The following is a 16,380-nucleotide window of genomic DNA, read 5'->3' on the forward strand; positions in this document are numbered from 1 at the left end:
AGATGATGGGAATTCTGTGAGAAAAAGTTACTCAACATCCCTGGCCCTAAACCTACTAGACCCCAGAGTTCTTCGGTGGAGAGGGAATGTCTATTCAACAAATATAAGCCTGTAGTACTTAAGTACCTGTGGTACCTAAGACAGGTAGGCTCTACATAAAGGAGAAGAGCATCTCAATCGTGGGTTTTTTTATAGCAAAGTATCTTAGACCTTGATTTCTAAAGGGAACTAAAGAAGCAATCTTATGCATGTTTAGACAGAAAAAAGGTCTGTATTTCCCAGCATTCCACAGCCAGCATGCACCCTAAATCAATGAGATTAACTTTCCTTGTAGCAAAGCACCAATCCACACCAAGGCTGGGGAAAAATAACCCATTACTAGTGATGCCAATAGGAGTGGGGAAAGATTCACAGCAAGATTGAAAGGCCCAATTTTAAATATAATAATACATTGCTCAAAAGGCATTTTATTTCAAGAGCATTGGAGGCACCAGTATGGTAGGGGCAGTCCTGCATGCTTCTCTCTTCCTATTTCAAACCACAGTTGGTTTTTTGGGAGCACCTCTCTTTCTCTCTCTTGTGCACTCTCTTATAAAAGAGCAACCACAATAGACGCCCTTCATATACACTACTTTTTTCTAGGCCTTTGAACCTTGTGGTAATAATTCTCACAAACCTGAAATGGTATCTGTGATGAACATTTGTTGGGCTTACTTTATTCTACCTCACAGCCCCACTCATCACCTTTCCACTTTGCATAGCATAACAACACGGTTCACAGAATCCTGTCAAGCAGCTGATCTTGGCATGTGACACTTTCATACCAACTACACATCAAAGAATCGTTTAACAGGACTGCAGCTTCTTCGATGGGTGAAGGATATGGGCACGCACGGCGGTGGGGCAGTGGCAGGAGAGAAACACTGAACAGGCAGAAACATCTGACACCTCTATTAAAAGCTTAAAGGTTTCATCATTCTGGTGCCAGATTAAAGTTTCTTTTGAAAACTGCATGTTTCTCTACATGCAGTAGTCTGTAATATCTTCTCCTTGTTGTGGTTTCATGATTTGCTTACCAGGCTTTGTTGTTCTCATAGTATACCTGCAAACAACCATAGGTATGTTACAAATGGCTTTTAATGTGTTAAAAAAAGCCTTTGTGGTGTGGTTTCCTTTTGTGCAAGCAGCACAGTTTATTGTGGGCATAATCATAACTACTTAGTCTGCCTCCCCATGCCTCTTAACACCAAGCAGCAGGGAGAGACAGCAGATCACCAAATGCATCCCAAATTTATTTATTTATTTATTACATTTTTATACCGCCCAATAGCCGAAGCTCTCTGGGCGGTTCATAAAAGCATCGGACCATTTGAATCCTTTAATAAAGCTGCATGGCTAGGGCGATCCCAAACAAGTAGTGCAACAACTTGGTTTTCACTAAACATACAGTAGTGCTTGAAGAGCATCCTTATATGAGTGATTTATTTCACTCATGATAGTTCACTCACAGAAGTTTGCAGGTCCTTCACATGTCGTCAACAACTAGGACGTTTCCCACACATTTCCCCTTCATCCCGCTTTCCAAAAGATCAGTTAATGGCACCATAGCGGCGGTGTGCATTGCTGGTGTAGCCCTATAATACACCTACTAGATTGTGCAGTTTCATTGAGCATACAGAGCACTGCCGAGAAAGGAAGCTTTCAATTCTAAATCACATGTTCACCATCTAAAAGAGCCCAGCCTAAAACTGGAAAGGCTCTGGAAGAAGAAAGCCCAGTAAGGGTGCCAGATTTTTGCTTAATGGAAAACAGCTCTAAATAAATGTTCTCCTGTAGCAATTTTTTGCCTTTGAACCTTCATTTTCAGCAAGCCACTTCCTGCAGGCCTTTTGTCACAAGAATTATTGGCATCTGGCCCAATGATCCAAACATGAATGGTGCATCTGCTTCTTAACTGGTTTCACTCCAGTAGTGGTCAGGCATCTGACTTCCCAAAAGCATCACATGTTGACCCCGGCACATATAGCAGGATTCCCCAATCAAATACCAGCAACCTTGCACAGAGCATTCTGCAGAAAAGGAAAGATGGAAATCACCTGAGTATGTGATCTCCAAGAGCCCTTTCACAGAACAGCATTGGCTAAGTAATCTGTTCTGCAACACTATGTGCCCAACGCTGTGCAATCCTTCAGTACTCGGTGCCTAAGGCTAACTGATATTTTAAACTTCAATAATGAACAACCTAGGTTAGGTAAATGGCTGAAAAAAAAGATGACTTAAACCCACTAAAAGTGTTAGTCCATGCAGGCACCATCAGGGGAATTTTCATAGCAATATATAGCATGCAGTACTACACATCATATACTAGAATTTAGCCAACAGCTATTCTAGAATATTTATTATTAGGAAAATCAGATACAACACTGGAGACAGATATAAAAATGTCAGACACTTTTACACAGGCAAGGACAGAGAAGCTTTGTAGGGAGAAAGAAAAGAGATTTTTTTTAAGAAGTATTTTTTCATTCACGAATTAACAAAATTTAGGCCATTTATATAGCATTTTAAGGATTCTTCCATCTACCAGTGAACATGAAGTCAGCTATTTCAATTAAAAATAATTTTGAAAAAGACAACTTAGCTGTAAAGTAATCGTAAAAAAGAGTAACTGGAATGTTTCTGGATAGTTTCATATAAATACAGTATTTTTTAAAAAAATGTATTAATCATCTCTCCAGTTAAAAAGCATCTAAGGCAATGTAAAGAAAAACTATCTTTAATTAATGCATGAGAAACACAGTCTCCAGTGCTTCAGCCTTATTTAGTGGAATGGGATGCAGGTGTAAGCAGGCAGATTTATGAAAGGTAAATCAGATTTTAGTAAGTTTTCATCTTTTTTAGACAAGATAAGCCTTTGCCAGCTACAGATGTGAATATTGTATTTACACTAGTAGTACTTAGATACAGAATCATGACTAGATAGCAGCTAGTGGCTACAAACTGAAATTGTAGTTTAGTGTATGCCATATTGTGGTTTACCTACAATCTTCCAGAACTACTTATGAAGATGAATAGCTCCCTTTTCCCTCCTAAGTGTTTGGAAACACATACATCCTAGGTGCATTTATCAGTGAGCTGGGATTGGTTTCAGCACCCTGTCAAGTGTACATCTCATGGCAATCCTGGATTTGTTACTAGATAATGTATAAAAGAGGTCCTAGTGGCATACTTTGTGCCAGTTGAGTCAGCCAAAGACAAACACTTTATGCAAGATGGTCTGGTGGTAGCATACACACTCACCATGGCACATACAACATAACATGTTACAGATGGTACACACATGTTCCAATGTATGTCCAACAGATATGCATGTGGGCATTCCTGCCGCACGTTTGATGTGCTGTGGCAGGCAGACGCAAATGCACCCAATTATTCATACAGGATTCTGTTCATGAATCTGCAGCCAAAACAGCAAGTTGCTGCATCCTTGCCTATTACTGAATAGATAGATGAAGCACTGTACCTTGAATAACTTCATTTATCTCTAACAGTAGTTATGGTTTATATTATATGTTGCTGCAAAACAAGGAGGGCCTCAGGCTGTGTAAATTATTTAAGATTGTGACCCAAAGAAGGTATAAAGTTGTACCATTAGTTTAACAAGCTAATATCATTAATTTAAATTCAGAAAACTATAATCTCTAAACATTATACTGTCTTTAGTAATTAAAGTTTAATGTCTAAGTGACAATTAGAAATGAAATGTTTTATAGTGGGGTCTTTTGTCCTGCAAAAATGTTTTGAAGCAGTGTCCATTGTATATGTTCTGATTTAATTTCCCTTCACTCTCTGTGAGAGCTGCTTTCTGCCAGTGATGTGATAATGCAACAACTATACGCAAGATGCTTGTATTTTAGTCATAATCACAGGTTCATTAACCATTCTAATATTGGGCTTATGCCCAATATTAATCACCAAATAAGTCTAATAATGAATTTCAATGAAAAGCATGAGTCAATGGAAGCGAACCAAACAAAAACTTTTTTGGCAGCATTAAAGTAGTTCTTACTTATTGAACCAGAGCCACATATGATTAACACGCTCGTCACATTTTCACCTATGCCGAAAGTTACATAAAAACAGAAGCCTGTTTCTGACAATTTCATATATACAGGACATGTTGTCCTGAGTAAAGGCTGTTTTATTGTCAATTGACTCAAGGACTAGCGATATTCTGGAAACTGTAATCCTTAACCACCATGACTGACTGTCTTAATCCAACTAAATTATAGCTCTGTATGATGCTGACTGAGACATCCAACAAGAATTTGCCCGCTATTGAAAGCTGTTGCCACATCTGCCAACTGAGATCCAAAAGGTATGTGAGATTGTTCACACAGTTAGCAACTGCACAACTGGTTGCTGTTTTTTAAAATAGCAGCACTCATGGGGCGGGGGAGAAGAGGCCATTGAACCTTTTGCTCCTGTTGTGGTGCAGACTGCCCCCACAGACTGCTGTTATTTGCACTGGGAAGAAAGCTCCCACAGGGCAGCTCAGTCTGCATCAGTACTGTGCCAGGGGTAAAAGGATACGCGCCACCCCACCCCCGCCCCGCTGCCACAACTGCCGTTTACTTAAACACTAACCACACAATTGCTATTTGCTAAGCAATATCACATCTAGTTTAGCCCTAACACCTGATATTTGAGTTCTTGTCTTGTCTCATATAACCCACAAACACTTTCAATTGCTTTGCTTATTCAAAAGGAATTGGCAACCAAACTGCTGAAAAAGCAATCAGGAGGATAAGAAACCTTTCATCCATCGTAAGTCACTCAATATCAATAGCTCTAGCAACCAGATGACAAATTCTGAAAGGCATGTGCCAGAATACAGGTGGATACAAAACAGTTTTATTGAACAGTGATTACAAGAAGATGAGCTACAGATTTATAACAACGGAAGAATGAAGAACTCAAGGTATCACACAAAGTGATGGATACTGAAGACATTTGAACGGCTATACACAAGTTGTAATGCTACAGAGATATCTGCCACTGTACATATAATTAAGGCATTTAGCATTTTTTTTAACAGGTCATGAAGAAATAAATGCGGAAACAGTTTCAACTGTTTATACTCTAGCAGTGAAAGAGAAGCAAGAATGAACTTTTTCATTTGCCTCAGGGTGGTTGAGAGTGGACAGTGAAACAGAGATTTTAGGATACTTTCTCTGGTTCAGAAGATATTTTCAACATGAAGAATGTCTTCCAGCTTTGTCAAGGAATCGCCGAGGCGTTCAGGGAAAGAACTGTCAAATGCACTCTTCAATTCCTCTCTCAGCTCTCTCAGCAAAAGCACAGTAGGTTTACCATCTGCATTCAGAATTCTCTCAAAAAAATTACTCCACAAATCACCGTCAGCATACCTAAAAATAGATGGGAAAGCAGTTAACTGAGAATGTCGTACATATGGATGCTTCAAATACTTGCTTAAGTTGTAGTTGCTCAATTGTCCCTGAAGACAAAAAGTTGAGTCCCTAGTTGGAAGTAGATTTAGTTATTCATTTATTATATTTATATCCCACAATGTTGAGCATGAATGCTCTCACAGAAGCTAACAGCAAAGCAAGAACCTGATAAATGGCAAAGGTATATAAAAAAGGAAGACATGGAAAGGTCTTAAACATTTGTTCCAGATACTAAGATATCTGCTATGGTCAAATATGATATCAGGGTCACTTGAGAATCTTATTCTGACACATTCCATTCACTAGATGAAAAACCACCTCAAAGTTGGCAGACTTACACACTAGAAAGTTAAGTGCTTATTTATAAGCATGAACTTGTCTTGGATTCAGAGCATACATTTAGGAATTAACACTGACTGGATATACACATTTGGAATTTATTGACTCCAAACGAAAGGTTGCCAGCTTAATGGTGAACTAAAAACTTTTAAGAACTATGTAAGCACATTCCGTGTTAAAGCCATAGTAAAAGTTCTGCAGGTCACCTAGGACTAAAAACAGGCTAGCTGTCTTCAGCTACCACAGGGCTAGACTTTGAAAAACTTACTCACTCTTCATTGTTTACTTCACAATATCATGTTGCCTCATTTGGTTTGTTTACCCAAAGGACAGGCTCAACTGAAGACTGATAGCTCCGAGGATGCATATATCCACTACAGCTCTTGCCCCCCAGGGTAGCAATACACCTTTCAACAGTGAACAGATTTTTAAAAAGTGCACGGGTTGTACCCTTCAATGCTTTTTACCAGCTAAAACCCAAATTATGAACCAGAGTGGGGGAAGGGAGTAGTCACACATACTTGCAACTGTAAGCTTAAGTTACTGCAACAAAATTCAGATTTGCTTTTAAGGAAAACACACACGTTTTACCCAAGAATTTAATTTTTGTACTCCTCTTAATATTCCATAATGTGTCAAAAGCACACATTAAAAACAAGTGAGGACTATAGCAGACGTTAACAGCCCTAATACCACAAGTATTATATTTCTAGTAAGAATCTTCCTTACCCATCTGAAGGATTGACTATTCCCCTTTAATACAGAAAATACAAACATCTGTGCTTAACAATTTAAATGCTACTGTGCAGCATGCAACTGCAGAAATAGCCAATACAGGGTTGATCTGAGTCACTTTCTTCTTATTCAGACAGGAGCGTTCCTGCTTAAACAAGAGGAAACTACTCCCCCACGACTCCCCCATGGCCATACAAAGATTACAACAGCATTGGCAATCTCAGAAGACATGTTTACAGCATTGTAAATAAACCCACATATATTACTAGTTTGGATTTTCTAAAACCAACCTGTTAAGATGCTAGTATCCTGCATTTCCAGGATAGCCAAAAAGAAAAACAGCTCTCTCCTCTGCAGCCAGAGTAGAAATGCAGGATATCAACCTTGGCTCATTAAAAAAAATGCCTTCTACCAGGAGGAAAGGAAAGGGCTTCTCCACCAACAGCGTGGAAACCAAGGGACTGGTGGAACAGGTACGAGAGATCTATTTCTTCTCCAACAGTACACTCACTTGCTTGCAGACAATTACTTGCCTACAGCTACCAGGTGAGCTACTAAACACAAAGGTGGTAGTAGTATTCCAAAGCAATACTGTCATATCAAAAAGCCATTTCCCACTTAAACAAGGCTATATATTTCTTCTCCTTCTCCTTCTTCTTCAAAACATTCTTCCCACCACCTCTCAAGGAAGTCTCATCATCGGCAAGAAGGCGATACTGGATTTCAAAGAGAAAAGGCCCATATAAAATAAAAGACTAAGTGAAAGGTAGAAAAAAGTAGAAAAAACAGCAATAATAAAACAAATAAAATAAAATTAATGGTTCTTAGCTAGAGAAGACTTTCCGAAGCAGAGCTCAGTGCCAGCACAGAGCCGATAGTGTGATGCACAGAGACCACGAAGAAGAACTGAGGGTTTCGGTAGGAACCCGTTGGAGTATGAGCAGTGTGATGGTGGGGGAGGGTTCCCGCCGAAAAAGTTTCACCTCAGCTATAGAAGTGTCCTGAAGTGGGGCTCCGCACAGGCGTAGAGCCCATATGTGTGACGTACGGAGACCATAAAGAACACGTTGAAACAAAAAACGTAACAGTACAAGCAATCACAAACCTTATGTAGTGCAAATATGTTTAGTATTTGTATTTATTAAACCAGACTTGCCTAGGCAGGAAAGAATGACAACTGAAACACCTTAGCCAAATTTGTCTGTCTAGCTGGAAACCTTCCATCTGTGTAATTTAACAATCATTTTAAGAACAGGAACAAGGAGTTCCTGCACACACAAATCTTTTGGCAAAGGCATCTTTTCTGCAATATTCTGAACTTTCTAATCATCATAAGCATAGTGCGCCTTGAAAACCCATCACACCCACAGCATGAGCCAGCTCCTTGAAGTATTGCTGCTGATGCAAAACTATCTATTTTAAGCCCATCTATTTAAAAAATGGTTATAAAAAGGTAACTTCATTCCTGTTCTTTGAAATACATGAAGTGTAACAGATAATCTTTTGGGGAACCTTCTGCATTGGAAAAGGTTTAATTCACTCAAATAAGACTTGTCAGGATGGCTGACAGGGAATGGGCAGGGATCAATCTGCATCAAATAAATGTCTATAAGCCCACTTGATTTTACTAAAGTTGGTGATAAAAATAAATACCCTAAAAAGGTGAGGGTAAGTAGGTGGACAAGCATCACTCAGTGGACCAATCTCTGAAGAGCTTTAAAATAAATTTGACATGTCTCCTTCAGAGAAAAGATTGGAGGAAGTAAGCTGCAGATTTGAAGTAGCTCAATGGAATAGTTTAATGTAGTATTTAGCATCCCAGAAAGATAAACCAGTTTCCATGTGACTGCATGGAATACTTAATTGAGACAAGCAGTAATTAGCAGTAATTGTTAATGGAAATCCCAACATGAGATACAGAGACAATCAGAGCTTATTTCATTACATTTGTACCTCAGAACTGTACCTTTCTCCACAAAACTGACAGTGGCATATATAGGGCATATATATGACCCTCCATTTAAGACCAAGCTAGAGAAGTATGTGTAATCTCTCCCTCCGATGCGGTGGAAATTGGGTCAACAATTATTGTTGTGACCAGCTCGTCCACTACCATCCTTATTGGAGAATTAAGCAACAGGGGAAATTGCAGGATCTCTTTCCCTGGCAAATTCTTTGCTTTTTTCTTGGCCTCTTTAGGTCTCTTATTCTTATGTGGACCTTCCCCAGAGGACTTAAGACTTTTTCGCCTCCTTTGCTAACTTTTTAGCTGCCATCAGAGCTAGTGATCTTCCTGGAGTTGGGGGATCCTGCTTGCTTGCGTCTCCTTTGTGGCCATAGGAACATTTGAAGTGTACATTGGTCTCGATCAATGGCGTTCAAAGCTCGTTGCCGCAATAGAGATTTGAGTCTATTAGCTCTATTTCAACGTACTTGCAAAGACATGCAAAACTTGCAGGTCTCCACTACATGCATCTCCCCCAGGCATAAATTATGTCTGTCAGAAGAGGGTAGCTTGCGACCGCACTGAATACACTTTGTAAAGGGAGCCTTTAAGGCCATACGCTCCAACAAGAACGCTCCCCATATAGAAAAAAATAGAAGGAAAAGAATTTTATATATCTTTTATAAAATCTTGTTATTTTTTTCGAGTTTTCTTTGACTTTTTTCTATATAGAAAGAAGTCAAAGAGAACTTGAACAAAAAAAATAAGACTTTCCTCTTTTCTTTCTCAGCACCACAAAAAACACAGACGCAGTTCTGACGAAGCGATGCTAACGGTAGTCGAAAAGTAACTGAGGAGATGGGTGGGAACAGAGCAGGCATGCGCAGTAGAGAGTGGGGGAAGGATTGGTTCCCACCAAAAGCAATGGTTTTCCTCAGCTTTAATAATTTACCGAAGTAAATTGTGGAGGCATAGGCGCAAAGCTCATATGTGTGATGCACAGAGACCACGACGAAGAACCAAAGATTAAAAATTCCTCTGTTAAACTGATTAATGCACGTAGATCTAACTTAAACATGCAGCTCATTTCTACCAACTAATGGTATCGTTCCTATAGCTGTAAGTCTAAACTAGACAATACAGAAGAGGCAGAACAGTAAAATGATCTTGGCTTGTATGTCTAATACTTACTGGGATAAGTCTCCATTAGTTTTCCAGCAGCCTTTTTCCTGATGAACTTGCATATGTTCTCCAAACAACATCAGATGGACTGTGTCTGCAATGCCAAGCAAGTCCACCTGAAACCACAACAGCATTCATCAGTCTTTATATTGTAATTCTCTGCATTTTGACCTACATCATCCAAGTCACGTAGTAAACTTTTTAGAAGCGCAGTCCCCTCTAGAATTACCATACTAACTTCTATATTTCCACTGGGATTTTCTAGTAAGTACTCCAAGGGGGTGGGACCGGTGTGTGTGTGTGTGTGTTTTAGAAATAATTCTTTGGAGTTTAGTAGAAAAGCAAAGCAAACAATTTATTAATTTATTTATTAAATTTCTATACCGCCCAATAGCCGGAGCTCTCTGGGCGGTTCACAATGGCATTAATACTCTCTAGATGTATAGCAACTAGCAATATACGGAAATAAAACATCTGGACTTGTATGCTGCCTGCTTCCTTCAGCCAATAGAAAATACAGAATGTGATAAAGGGGGTTATTCTCACATGCAAGCAAAACCACAAATCCAAACCACATGCTTGCTACAGAAAAGGTCAACACATTTGATTTTTCATGAGATCAGGCAGTCCTAGTCAAGGGCCATCTGTAGTATTTATCCTAGAGGCAATATGCTTTCACCTGGTAAGGAAGAGATTTTTCATCAAGGATCTGTTGCCCATACTGGGTCTGAGCTACTGGAAAGCTTTTCAGTGAATTCATTGTCGGCTGTAGCTGCAGGTCTAGGCTGTGAGAAAAATCCACTATCTTCAGAGCACTTGTAGTCTCAGCCATGGCAAATGGGTTGCAAATTCTGAGGAAAGATTGGCAGACACATAATTCTGTTGAATACTACATCGAATTTAAACTTAGCCATGTTACTGCCTCCCTCTAGTGTTTGCTTTAAGAACTAGTACTGAAAGCAACATAATTGTTAAAAGATTTAGCTTGGGGGAATATGAGCACTCCGCCTGCAGTCCCACTACTGCCAGACCCAAATAGCAGTTGTAACAAAAGAGCCTTTAAGATGCCACAAGACAATGGGTTCACAACAACATAACAATCCACACTCAAGATTTAGTATGGGTTGAGCGCAGATCAATAAAGTTTTTTCCCCAAGCTATTCAGTGCTAAAGTCTTTAACTATGGGAGTCCATGAATTAGATTTGTAGACTCTCTCAGCTGAATACCTTAGTACCAATTGAAATGCATCTCAGGGAAAATAGGCAAGCACCAGGGTTGGGCAGAAAGTAGATCTTCAGATGTTTTAGATGTCAATTTCCTCACAATTGGCCATACTGGCAGGATCTTCTGGGAGATGAAGTCCAGAGCATCTAACAATCTTCCTTCTGTTCACCCCTCTTCTATACCCACAATAAGATATGGCACCCATGGACACCAAATTACATATGCAAGCCCCACACAGGAGTTACCGTGTCATGAAAACTCAGTGAGCATGGGTCATGCAAAGGTTAAACAACCTTCACATAACCCTAAGAAAGATCATGAGTTGTTTAAACCTTGCATAATCCATGCTTGGCAAGTTTACATGACACGACAACACCCCTCCCCCACAAGTGGGGGTTGCATATCCAAAATGGAGGCTGCACATGCCACAGCCCAGAGAGCTTCGGTTATTGGGTGGAATAAAAATGTAATAAATAAATAAATAAATAACCGACAGTAGGCTGTTGGTTCTGAAGCAGCTCCCACAATACATCTCTCAGTGCCCATTGCCCACTTTGGGTTTACCAGATGAATATACCATTACAGATAGAGGAATACACAGAATCTCCTCCTCTCTTGGCATAAATAAGTATCACGCCCTCTCTTTTGCAATTCCTACATTTCAAAAGCCAGCATCCAACACCAAAGACTAGCTGTGGAAGAAAACAACACCTTACAGCTATATGTTTGATCAATACCATTGAAGGGGCAGCAGAGTCAGTAAGCTGCTTATGAGCCTTAGCAATATATTCTGTTCTCAAAAATATGACTTGTATCAACTCAGGAGCCTTCTGAAAGTGTAATTTAAAAGCAAAAGGTTTGGGATCACTGGAAAGGGATGGCCAACCTGTCTCCCAAGAACAATGTCCCTGGATGCAGATTCCCATGGACTATCTCCGCTTTATGCAGTTTCTCCACCATTTCTAGGAGACTGTCAGCAATCAGCATGATCACTTCTTGCGGGATAACTTTACAACGTTGGATCATATCCTGAGAAGAAAAGACAAGCATAAGCAACTGCAACAGTATACCATCAGTACAGTTGTTCATAGCAGGGGCTGTATAGAGCTTAAAAGACGGAGATTCTATCAAAAGGTAGAAAATGTCATATATGACATCATTTCAAAACTCAAGCCTTGCTTTCCTTGCTCAGATAAGTGACCAAACCACGAAAAAATCCTGTGAGCTTCTTAGCATTTAAATAGCCAAGACCCAGGATAGATTGTTTAAATCAGGGGTACAAAACCTGTAGGAGCATCTCCGGTAGAAGAAGTAGAGAATACAGGTGCCAGTGGATAAATTCAGCAGCAGTGGGAGTGTCAGGGCACCCTTGGGAGCCATAATAAAGGTTGTGAACCCCAGTATTTTAATCCATTTCCCAGAAAGTAATGCATTAAGACAAATGCTTTTAGTACAAGCAGAGGTGTGAAGACTTGGGGCAGGAGGAAGAAAGGGAAAGAATCTGGGGAAGATCCAGATTTAGCCATACTTAGAGTAGACCCATTGAAGTCAATGAACAAGTTAGTCATGACTACTGTAAGTCCTATTGATGTCAATGGTCCTACTCTAAGTATGGCTAAATTTGGGTTCAAATGGGGTCTCCCCCCTTTTCTACAGTACTTCCCCCCCAAAAAAAAATCCAACAGAAATTTGGGAGAATACTGGGGAAGGGGGGAATTTCATAAGAAGTCTGATTGCATCTGATAAAGTAGGCTATAATCCATAAAAGCTTATAATAGACCTGTTAGTCTTTAAGGTGCCACATCATAGTTTGTTGTTTCATATAAACTATTTTCTCTTTCAGAATGCATGAAATGCTTTTAAGACAAGGTTTCACTCACAGAAAGTGTAATTTGAACAATAATTCCTGTTGTTTTAAGTTTAACTTGATATCCAAATATTTTGCAGAGGATGGCTTCCAGCTGTGCCTATGCACTGCCCAGTGCAGAGAAACATTTCTTCACACACATAAATAGCCATATGGAGAAGGTAAGTGGAACCAAAGTTTTCCGACCTCTTTCCAATATGAATCCCAACACAGCCCTTCATGTTTCAGCCTTCCACACTGACCTGGAGAGTAATGCAGTTTATCTTCTTATGTAGAGTCACACAACCATTGTGGTATAAGAAACAAGTGCAGTTTTCACTAAAGTTCTGATCAAACGCAGCACCTAGACGCTCTTGCAGCTGCAGCAAGATGTAAAAGTCCCACGGCACTGATTCAGAGTGGACCTACACAAGGGGGAAGAAAACTACCTATAGTTATGATTTCGCCATTGCCCAAACCTACATGGTTATTCACACAGACTTCAAAGATTTGTCCACTGCTGGATGGCTGCCCTCCACTAAAATTGCCATTTCTAGGGTGATCACACACTACTCTAGACATACTGCCTATAGAAGCTGTGAGAGCACAGCATAGTTTCATTAAAGCAGTAGAAGTGGGGGCAAAGTGGCCCACTCCAACTTAACATCTTACAGGGAAATTATGTGGGACCTGAATGAGAAACAGCATTCTCCCCAAATAAGGGTAACATCATAAAGGGAACACAAAAAATGAGATAAATCAAGTAAAGCAGGAGGCTCTCACAAAACAATTCGTAAGATCTCCAGTATAGGGAACACTCAAGGTACTTGCCACTTTCGTCAAGGGAGATGAATAAACTCCTACCAGACTGAATAAAAAGTAAAACTAAGGTGTACTTATAATGTAAATCAGCTGTTAAAGAGTTGATTGTTCCCTACTAAAAATATTTGAAACAAACTCCAAGGCATCATCACCACTGGAGGCACATTCAAAACACGTAATTACATTAACTGATCATATCATTAAAAACAATCAGTGCAAACAAAACAAGTCAGGAAGAAAATAAATCTGGCAAATTAACAGGTGATGACCAGAGATAAGGAATTCATTTATTACATTTATATCTTGCCTTTTCTTCCAAGGAGCTCAAGGTGATCCTCCTGCTCTCCAATTTATCCTCACAACAAACATGTGAGGCCTATAGGCTAGGCTGAAAGGCAGTTATGGACCCAAAGTCACCAGTGAGCTTCATGGCCAAGTGGGGACTCAAACCTGGGTCTCCCGAGTCCCAGTCTAACTCTTTAACTACAATAGCAGCAATCAGGCCTCATCTATGGGGAATGGGGTAGATATTGAACTCCCACCCAAGTACAGTCCCAACTTTTTTAAATTTTACGCAGCAGGTTAAAACAATTTAATTCCCCCATGCTTTTAACTGAAGTGAGATTTTGATTTTTCACTGCTGCTCTTTAGCCAAGATACCATGGGGGAACACTTAGCTAAAGGGTAGCCATAAACAGGACATTTATATACCTTTATTAAAAAGGCTGTTGAGACCTCATGTGCAAAGTTGGCTGGCACTGCAGAAAACATCTTGTCATCCTCACTGATCAAATATTCACGAGTAATACTGTAAACGTCATCCCCTGTTGGAACAGGATTAAGTTTGAAATAATTGCTAATAAGAAAATATGGCCAGAACAGTCTCTAAAGATAACATTCTACCATACGGACACAGTTAAACCTTAAAGCTATTTTTGCTGACGTCTATATTTATATTATTCACTGCCTCCCAAATGTTCCCTTCTCTCACCTCAAAATTTGCTCCAGAGGGATGTTGGGGATTGCAGGGGGTAAGGTACTTGTTTTACTAGTGGATGTCATTCTGCTGGCAGACATTGGATGCACCTCTACACTTTAAAATAAAATTAAAAGACTAAAGCTTCAGCTGCTGTCCACTTAACATTTATCCACATGAAGACCTTGAAGATATTTCCTAGTATTACTTATTAGGACAGAGACTGTTTTAAGCTTGACTATACCAGTTGCTGGAATCCAATTAGGACAGAGACTGTTTTAAGCTTGACTTATACCAGCTGCTGGAATCCAATGCCTATCTTGATTGTGACGTTCCATCGCTCCTATTAAAATCCTTTATTAATTTTAGATAGCAGCAACTCAGTTTCCCATGTTGCATAAAATAGCACCTACTTCAAGAGAAAGAGAAGTAACCCAAACTCGGGACACCAGCTAAGTTCAGGCAACATTCATAGGACTATAAAACTTGCTGACAACCATTCTCCCTTCTGCACAGCAGCCATAACAAGCTCAAGCAAGATGAAGTTACACATACCTGGCTTTACACAGCTTCCAAGAGAAACATTGTGTGTAAATTAACTCACAGGTTGTAGTATGCCCTAAGGTCTGTTATTAAAGGGAACCCAGATATAATAGAAGAACCTAATCATCACCCGTACCAAGATGGACTTCTTTTTCCAATTCCATCCAAGGCATTGGCTGAGTCTCCAATTTAAAGGCAGCAGAATTTGTCAACAAGCCTGGAAGAGGTTGCAAGAGCTGTCTGCGTTGCTCAGCATTCCTCAACATCTTAGGAGAGTCACCTAAAAAAAAAAAAAGTAAAATCTGCCAGTTACAAGTTCTAACCATTGATATGATCTAATTTTCTGATCGGGTAGCCTCCCTTGTGGACTGTGGGAATGCTGGGGGCATAGTATATCAGCAAAGCTTTTGACAAAGTACACCATGATAGTCTGATTAGCAAACCAACGAAAAGAGGCCTACATGGAATAACTATTAGGTAGATCCACAGTTGGCTACACAATCGGACTCAAAGAGTGCTAATCAAAGGTACCTTCTCAAACAGGGAAGGTAAGGAGTGGGGTGCCACAGGGCTCAGTCCTGGGCACAGTGCTCTTCAACATTTTTATTAATGACTTGAACAAGATGCAGGGAATGCTTATCAAATTTGCAAGCGACACAAAATTGGGTGGGAGAGCTAATACCCTGGAAGACAGAAACAAAGTTCAAAGTGATCTTGATAGAATCATAGAATAGCATAGTTGGCAGGGTCCTATAAAGCCATCAAGTCCAACCCCCCTGCTCAATGCAGGAATAGGCTGGAGTGCTGGGCTGAAAACAACAGAATGAATTTTAATAGAGATAAATTCTAAGTTCTACACCTAGGAAAAAGAAACCAAATCCACAGTTACAAGATGGGGGATACTTGGCTCGGTAATACTACAAGCGAGAAAGATGTTGGAACTGTTGTAGATCACAAGCTGAATATGAGCCAACAGTATGATGTGGCTGCAAAAAAAAAGCAAATATTATTTTGGGCTGCATTAATAGAAGTATAGCTTCAAAATCATGTGAGGTACTGCTTAGGAAGGAATATAGGAAGCTGCCTTATACCAAGTCAGACCATTGATCCATCTAGCCCGGTATTGTCAACACTGGCAGTGGCTCTCAAGGGTTTCTGGCAGGATTCTTTCCTGCCCTACCTGGAGAACCTGGGACCTTCTGCAAAAGTGTTCTATCATTCTGAGCTACAGTCCCTCCCCTCTATTCAGCACAAGTTAGGCCTCATCTTGAGTACTGCGTCCAGTTCTGAGCACCA

The 16,380-nt window shown here is 40.0% G+C and overlaps 1 protein-coding gene across 1 annotated transcript in view; it reads right to left on the bottom strand.

The window, feature by feature from the left end:
- Nucleotides 1-4,987: 4,987 nt before the first annotated feature.
- BUB1B (BUB1 mitotic checkpoint serine/threonine kinase B) overlaps nucleotides 4,988-16,380 on the bottom strand; it is a 29,881-nt gene continuing 18,488 nt past the window's right edge. Inside the window, exons 16-22 of the mRNA XM_063118878.1 lie at nucleotides 15,221-15,364; nucleotides 14,277-14,389; nucleotides 13,007-13,168; nucleotides 11,784-11,926; nucleotides 10,352-10,523; nucleotides 9,682-9,788; nucleotides 4,988-5,429 (exon numbers count right to left, since the gene is read on the bottom strand). Of these exons, the coding sequence (XP_062974948.1) occupies nucleotides 5,240-5,429; nucleotides 9,682-9,788; nucleotides 10,352-10,523; nucleotides 11,784-11,926; nucleotides 13,007-13,168; nucleotides 14,277-14,389; nucleotides 15,221-15,364 (1,031 nt within the window). The 3' untranslated portion in view covers nucleotides 4,988-5,239. The remainder of the gene's footprint in view (nucleotides 5,430-9,681; nucleotides 9,789-10,351; nucleotides 10,524-11,783; nucleotides 11,927-13,006; nucleotides 13,169-14,276; nucleotides 14,390-15,220; nucleotides 15,365-16,380) is intronic.

Source organism: Elgaria multicarinata, chromosome 2 (genome assembly GCF_023053635.1).
Source record: "Elgaria multicarinata webbii isolate HBS135686 ecotype San Diego chromosome 2, rElgMul1.1.pri, whole genome shotgun sequence".
Taxonomy (NCBI): domain Eukaryota; kingdom Metazoa; phylum Chordata; class Lepidosauria; order Squamata; family Anguidae; genus Elgaria; species Elgaria multicarinata.